Source organism: Galeopterus variegatus, unplaced genomic scaffold (assembly GCF_000696425.1).
Source record: "Galeopterus variegatus unplaced genomic scaffold, G_variegatus-3.0.2 Scaffold4952, whole genome shotgun sequence".
Taxonomy (NCBI): Eukaryota; Metazoa; Chordata; class Mammalia; order Dermoptera; family Cynocephalidae; genus Galeopterus; species Galeopterus variegatus.
The window spans coordinates 32007-40611 of NW_007731063.1; the positions used below are offsets into that span (position 1 = coordinate 32007).

The window sequence follows — 8605 nt, forward strand, 5'->3', positions numbered from 1 at the left end:
GGGGGGGGGGGGGGGCACAAATGGCGTTTTATTACAGATGACAATCTAATTTACAAGTCTTTATACATTTCAAGGAAAACATTCAGGCATCATAAATATAAAAATTTCAATATGCAAAATTCAAATTTACAGCAAGAAAAAGCAAACACAGAAACTTATTTTTGAACTATGTGGTTGTTACTATACTACCTTTAATTCTTTATCCAGAGTCCAAAAAGTGTGGGCAAACCCTAAAATGTAGCAGAAGCATTTCCGCACACTGGTATCTATAATTTAGTTTGTGCAGAAATGTTTCCACTAGATTCATAGAGTACTCTTTGGAAGAAAGAGGTGAGAATTGGTCATTTGGTCGCCCTTCAGACATTCTGCAACTCTTCAATGGATTTCCACTCTTGGTTGATTGTTAAAAGCTTTCCAGGTACACTGGGATCCACATGGGAAATCTTTAGGCATTCACCTTACAGTCCTGATTTGGCTCCTTCTGACTTTTTGTTTCCTAATCTCAAAAAATCTTTAAAGGGCACCCGTTTTTCTTCAGTGCATAATATAAAAAAGACTGCATTGACGTGATTAAGTGGTCAGGACCTTCAGTTATTTAGAATGGACTAAATAGCTGGTATCATAACTTTAAAAAGTGTCTTGAGGGCTTGCCAGTTAGCTTGGTTGGTTAGAGTGTGGTGCTGCTAACATGAAGGTCCAAGGTCCAATCCTTCTACTGGCCAGCCGCACGGACAGAGAAAAAAAAAAAGGTCTCAAACTTGATTGAACTTGATGAAGCTTATGCTGAGAAATAAAGTTTATGTTTTTTATTTTTATCTTTTAATTCCATTTTCCATGAACCTTTTGAAGTCTCCTCAGATTTATGTATTTGTAATACAAGGAAGTTGTGATCTAAAAATCTTCTCTGTTCCTCTTTTCAGAATGTGTCCAAATTTCTTCTTGGCTAAAGAACATGTAATCTAATTTGTGAAAGCACAAAGGAGTGTTTTCTGGGTTAAATTATCTACTTGATCCATCCACTCAATAGTGCTGTTTAATACTTTGATATCATTTTGACTTAACTTGATGTCCCTAGCAATAACATATTAGGTATTTCTCCTACTTTCTGTAATTTTCATGTTTTGTACTTGAATTCAAATAATTATAGTATTAGTACCAAAATCCATGTTTTCTTTCTTTTTCATTTGTTAGGTGTGTCTTAATTCTTCCTTTTTCACTGACCTTTCTGAGTCATTTTTGAAGTATCTCTTTAAAATCTAACCCAAGTGTCTTTGTTTCATTCAAATTTATTGGAATGCCAGGCAGGGTGGCTAGCTCAGTTGGTAGAGTATATGCTGAAAACCCCAAGGTCAAAGGTTTATATCCTAGTATCTGCCAGCCACCTAAATAATAATAATAATAATAGTAATAATAATAATAAGGAATGGTAGAAAATATTTCATGCTCTGTGTTTGATGTGTTTGCTTTTTGATGAGATGGAAGACTTATAGTTTGCATCTAAGAACTTGATCAAGACATTTACCACCCTGGGTCTTCAGTTTTCTCAAATATAAGAGGAAAGTGCTGAGTAAAAGACCATTTCTTGGGCCAGCCCAGTGGCGCACTGCTACAGTGCACCACTTGGGAGCACAGTGGCGCTCCTGCCGAGGGTTCGGATCCCACATACAGACCGGTTCCCGCTCACTGGCTGAGCGAGGTGTGGGCGCAGCACCGAGGGTTGCGATCCCGTTGCCGGTCCTGGTCCGGTACGGGCGCGACACTGAGGGTTGCGATCCGTTGCCGGACACGAAAAAAGACAAAAAGGGAAAAAAAAAAAAAAAAGACCATTCCTTAGGTTCCTTTCTGCTCTAACGTTCTGTAGTTAATTCAGCATTATAAGTAGAGGTCAGGTGGAAGTTCAAACTAAATATTTTCTCAGTTATTTTAACAAAATAAAATTTTTTTTTTTTTTAAAAGATGACCGGTAAGGGGATCTCAACCCTTGGCTTGGTGTTGTCAGCACCACGCTCAGCCAGTGAGCAAACCGGCCATCCCTATATAGGATCCGAACCCGTGGCCTTGGTGTTATCAGCACCGCGCTGTACCGAGTGAGCCACAGGCCGGCCTCTCTGTTTTAGCTCTATTGTTACATTTAAAAGAGTAAAATATTTTTTTTTCCTTTTTGTCTTTTTTTTACTGACCGGTAATGGGATCGCAACCCTCGGTGTCGCGCCCATACCGGCGACCGGCAACGGGATCGCAACCCTCGGTGTTGCACCCGCACCGCGCTCAGCCAGTGAGCGGGAACCAGTCTCCACATGGGATCCGAACCCTCGGCAGGAGCGCCGAAGCACTCCCAAGCAGCGCACTCTCCAGTGCGCCACCGGGCCGGCCCAAGAGTAAAATATTTTAAAGCATTTTTTACAGTTCAGAAACATGCTTTTCAAAAGTTTTGGTGAGTCTTCACAGCAAAATTACATTTTACAGTATTAACCAATAAACATATAGAAGCATATGCATTATATATATATAAAAGTTATATTATATATATTAAAGGGTTTCTCAAAATAATCCTTAATCTATGTTTGCTCAGATACTTTTTATTCTTTTCCATTTTGTTTTTAAATGCTGATTATACCCCATTCTACTGAAATCACATTTCCCTAATGGGTCAAAGCAAGATATGAGTAGTCACACTGATGATCTGGGAACAAACACTGTAGAAGAACTTGAAGATGAAAAGAAAATACCTGCCACACCAAAGAGTTGAGGGTTGCTAATAATCTACACTGAAATCTGGAATACTATTTTTCCAAGTCAAGAGAAGACCAAATGGCTTTTTACAGCTAACTACTATGTGTTGAGAGGTTTTATATTACAAACTCTGCTTTCTGGTCACATACTACATAGTTTATAGAGTGATCTCCCCGCAACCTGCCCCGTTTCTTGAACATCTTGGACCTTGATCAATTGTGCTATTAATTATTAACCACCTTTTAAAGTTTGAATATATTTATCAAGATATCCACTGGACAGATTTCAAAAGGTGTTTCCTTGTGATAGTTTTTAAAAATAAATCTAATGCAATGAAATGATACATTAATCTAATGTTAATGAAACTGATAGAGCTCTCCATGACCAGGAGGTATGTTACTTTATATAAGAAACATGAAAAAATGCTTACCGCTTGTTGCAGTGGATATCATAAATAGGTGTTTTAAACTGAATTGATTTGACCATCTCCCCTGTACGAAGTGAATATAGATCCACACAACAATAAGGCGGGCTTGTGCTGAAAGGAGAAAAAAGCCATTATTTTTAAAAAGGGTAACGGCCAGTAAACTCGATATTTTCTTATTAACACAATAGTAAAACCCCTTATTAGTATAATATTAGTACGTTGATTTGACCCTTACCCCCCAAAATAATCACAATACATTCCTTATCTTAAAAACAATCTCATTCACCAAATCAATACTATACAGAACAAAAATGATATAATTATTTCAACAGATTTAGAAAAGCATCTGATAAATTAAAAACCCAATCATGATAAAAAATATTTCCTTTATCTGATAAACGGTATCAACCTTAAAACTAACAAACAAAAACTAGCAAACATCATATCCAATCATAAGTTATTGAAAGATACGACCCTAATATCAGGATAGATAAAAACGTTCATTATCATCACTCTCTCCAACATACTATGGAAGATTCTGTGCATAAGTCAGGAAAAATAATCACTACAGGGTACCTCAAAAAGTTCATGAGATTTACATTTGTATATTATCTTTTAATTCTATTTTTCCATGAACTTGTTGAAGTACCCTCCTATCAGGAAGAAATAAAGCTGTCATTATTTGCTGAAAACCTGATTATATAAGTATAAAACCAAATAATATAAATCTGTAAGTAGAAATATATATACAGACATTCCCACAATGAAAACAACCCATTAGAATCAACATGTAGATTTACCAAGATCACTAGATACAAGGTTAATATACAAATATCACCTGTATTTTTTATAAATTAAGAACAAACAATCAGAGAGTAAACTTTAAAACAATATTACATATCATATACAGAGGCATTAAAAATGTCAACATACCAGACAGCTGCCAAAAAAATTAAAATAAAAAAATTAAATATCAAAAATTAAATATCTTGGAATAAATCTAAGGAAAGATTTATAACATATAAGAAAGAATAAAATAGTTTTTTTAAAAAAACCTAAATGAATGAAAGTAAATACCATACCCTGAAAGACTTTCTAAATTGACACAGTTAAAACCTCATCAAATCCGTGGTGTACTCGGGAGAGTGCGGCACTGGGAGCGCGGCAGAGCTCCCGCTGCGGGTTCGGATCCTATATTGGGATGACTGGTGCGCTCACAGCGATCACTGGCTGAGCGCGGTGCAGCCGGTCTCAAAAAGGACAAAAAAAAAAATCTACCAGAAATGAAACCTCATTCTAGAATATATATGGAAATGCAAAATGCATATGGAAATGCATTTTGCACAATAAGACTCATTGTACAAGGTACAGTAAATAAGACACTGGGTTCATGACACAAAGACACATGAAGAAATCAGTGCTTCCACCTTAAGAAAATAGGAAAGAAAGATCAAGTTAAATCAAATGAAAGCAGAATGAAAAATTTAATAAAAATACAATAAGAAACCAAAGAAATAAAATAGAGGTAATCTTATAACACCAAGGTCAGGGTTCAGATACCCATACCAGCAAGCTATAATAATAATTTTAAAAAAGGGTAATCAGTAATCAACAAGGGGGAAAAAATATCAGTAAAACTAAAACCTAATTCTTTGAAAAGTTAATAAAATTGATCAATCTAGTCAGTGTTCAATAAAAAATAAAAAATGAGACAAGCAATATAAGGAAGGAAATGTAATACTCAGATGATATCAATAAATTCATTAAAACATACAAATTGCTAAAACAAACCTAAAAAGAAACAGATCATTTGAATAGCCCAGTATCTATAAGGAAATTGTATGTGACTTCTTGCAAAAAAAATCCTCAAAAATGCCTCCACTTGTAAATTCTATCAATAATTCAAACAAAAAAATTATACCCATCATACACAAACTCTCTCAGAAGATAGAAGAGTCACTTCTCAACTTATTTTATGAGGTGAGTAGCACCTATCCCAAAGCTAAATAAATGCCTCACAAGAAAAGAAATAACAGATACACCTGTACTCATATATCCGTATGTCTCATGAATATACACCCAAAACTCCTTAACAGAATATTAATAAATCAGGGCCAGCAGGTTAGCTCAGTTGGTTAGAAAGTAGTGTTTATAACACCAAGGTCAAGGATTCAGATCCCCATACTAGCAAGCTGCCAAAAAAAAAAAAAAAAAAAAAAGGATAAAATAAAATATTAACAAATCGAATCCAGCAATACAAAACCAAATGTAGTTTATCCCAAGAATGCAAGGTTGGTTTACTACAGAATATCAATTAAAGTAATTCACCACATTAATAGAAAAAAGAGGGAAACCATTATGATTATTAATGCATTAGAAAGATGCAAATACAGCATGAAATAAGGAATAAAAATGCAACACCTTTTCATGATAAAAACACTCAATCTACAACTGGAAGAGAACATCAACCTGATAAAGTGCATCTATAAAAAATACACAGATGTAAGAGTAAACACTTTCCCTGCAAGGTCAGGAACAAAGCAAAGCTGCCTGCTTTTACGACTATTATTCAACACTGTATAGAAGGTCTTAGCTAGTGAAATAAGGACAAATTTAAAAATTTAAAGCATACAGAGAGTAAAGGTCGAAATAAAACAGTCTTTCTTCACAGGTATAGTAACACCACATAGAAAATCTCAAAGAATCTCTAAAAAAGCAACTAGAGGGCTGGCCTGGTGGCGCACTGGAGAGTGCGCCACTTGGGAGCGTGGCGGCGCTCCCACCGAGGGTTCGGATCCCATGTGGAGACCGGTTCCCGCTCACTGGCTGAGTGCAGTGCGGGTGCAACACCGAGGGTTGCGATCCCGTTGCCGGTCCTCGGTATGGGCGTGACACCGAGGGTTGCGATCCCAATACCAGTCAGTAAAAAAGACAAAAAGGAAAAAAAAAAAAAGCAACTAGAACTAGCAGTTCAGCAAGGTTGCAGAATTCAAGGTCTAAACATGCAATCATGTTTTCATACAGAAATAAACAATTTGAAACTGAAAGTTTTATAACAGCATGTAAATATGAAATACTTATGTGCAAGTCTAACAGAATACATGCACAATTTGCATTCTGAAAACTACAAAATGCAGATGAAAGTAATCAAAGACCTAAGGTACCATGTTATCAGATTGGGAGGTATAATATTTTTAAGATGGCAAGTATCTCAAAACTGATCTATGTAGACTTTAAGATGGCGACGGGTCTGGAGCAGCCGTGCCAGGAGACAGCACGACCCTGAGAAGTGTGCGCTGTGATACCAGAGTACTATTTGTATTTCCAAGAGCAACAAAAAACGAATAAATCTTGGAACAACTAACCTACAACGACAAATAAGCAACTACAGGTTCGAGGTTTTAGGGCCATCACAAAAGAAGACTCCTGAGAGTGCCCAAGCCGTGCTGCGGGTTCGAGCGAGCAGCCCGAGACAACAAAGGCCAAGTAAGCCAGCAGAGACGACACAGAAACGGAGTGGAAGGCGCCGGACCGGCCCAACTCTGTGAGCTCTGTGAGTCACCCCCAGTCCAGCCCCACTTGCGGGGCGAAGCCCGACTGGTCCCCGCCCGCCTGGCTCCCGCCTACCACACCAGGCTAGGCGTCCGCAACAGCACTGCCTCCATTTTCTCGGGTGGGGGTGGAGACGGTCGGCTGAGATCAGGCAGGCCAGCCATCTCTGCTTGGCGCGGCTCCTGAGACGTGCCATTTGCTTACCTCGACGCAGGGCACCCCGGGGCCTATGGACCGGCCTACAATCCCACTCTCCCCGCGGATCTCTGACGGGGCTGGTAGCGTGGGGAGCCCCCGGCCAGCGTCGGGAGCGCAGGGAAGAGGAGCCCGCCCAGATCATCTCTCCAGCACACCCTGGGCTTCGGCCCCAGGTAAACTCACTGTTTCCGGGAGGCAGATACCATCTCTGTGGGCCTCAGTTTGGAAGAACCCCTAACTGATTTCTGGTTGGGAGAGGGGAGCCCAGAGCGCTCTGGAGCTACATTGAAGCTGCCGGAGAGCTCTCCCGGAGGGCGCCCGGGTCAACCCGTGCTGGGGGGAGTCAAACAGGAACTGTGTGTTGTGGGACCCTCGCCCGAGGAGCTCACACCCTGCAGTTGAAGAGACTAGACACCTGAAACTCTTCCTGGGCAGGGCAGGGCAGGGCACAGCTTTGATGTCTCCGCTGAAAGACGAGGTTTGCAGAAGACATGCCTCAGCCCTGTTCTGAGCGCACAGAGTGGGGAGGGGTCCGGCAAAAAGAGGCAGAGTCTCGGGAAAAAATAAATAAATAAATAATTACACACACTGCGGGACCCCTTTGCAAGGCTCAACAGCCCCACCTAGTGTACACAGAGTGGGAAAACACCCCGATAGCGAGGTGCAGAACACACATACCTTACGGGACCAGCAGGGCGGTATCCAGCAACATAGTAGAATTCAAACTGACCAGAGAGGAGACTTCCTGCAGAGGTCCAAGACCCGAGTGAAACTCCCTGCCAAAATGAACAAACACCCAAAAAGAGATACCAGAAATGCAAAAAACCAAGAAAATACACCACCAAAAGTCAATAAATCTCAAACTCTAGATCCTATAGAACAAGAAGCCCTTGAAATGAATGACAGGGAATTTCGAGTGTTAATCCTAAAGAGACTGAACGAGATACAAGAAAACACAGATAGACAACATGATGAAACCAGGAAAAACATACAGGTATGACAGGAAATTTCGAGTGATAATCCTAAAGAGACTGAATGAGATACAAGAAAACACAGCTAGACAGCATGATGAAACCAGGAAAAACATACAGGACCTGAAAGAAGAAATATACAAGGAAATCACTGTCATAAAAAAAAAAATGTAGCAGAACTTGCCAAACTGAAGAAGTTATTCAGCGAAATAAAAAACACAATGGAGAGTTTAACCAGCAGGATAACGGAAGTTGAAGACAGAACCTCTGTACTTGAAGATAGACTCTTTGGAATAATACAAGCAGACAAAAAAAAAAGAAAAAAGTATCAAAGATATTGAAGAAAATCGGAGAGAGATATTAGACAACCCTAAGCGCTCAAATATCCGAGTCATGGGTATTCCAGAAGGGGAAGAAAAAGGTGAATGTATTGAAAACATATTCAACAAAATAGTGGCAGAAAACTTCCCAGACATAGGAAAAACCACAGATCTTCAGATCCAGGAAGGTCAACGATCCCCAAATGTATTCAACCCAAAAAGGGCTTCGCCAAGACATATTATAGTCAAAATGGCAAAACTCAAGGACAAAGAGAGAATCTTGAAAGCTCTAAGAGAGAAACATCAAATCACCTATAAGGGAGTTCCAATCAGGTTAACATCAGACTTCTCAGCACAAACCCTAGAGGCTAGAAAGGAATGGGATGATATATTCAAAATAATAA

The 8605-nt window shown here is 39.3% G+C and overlaps 1 protein-coding gene across 1 annotated transcript in view; it reads right to left on the reverse strand.

Annotated features, from left to right (window-relative positions):
• The window catches only part of LOC103604086 (breast carcinoma-amplified sequence 3-like), a gene marked incomplete at both ends in the record, with an annotated part of 144874 nt that overhangs the window by 27346 nt on the left and 108923 nt on the right, over positions 1-8605 (reverse strand). Inside the window, one exon of the mRNA XM_008588679.1 lies at positions 3164-3271. Within this exon, the coding sequence (XP_008586901.1) occupies positions 3164-3271 (108 nt within the window). The remainder of the gene's footprint in view (positions 1-3163; positions 3272-8605) is intronic.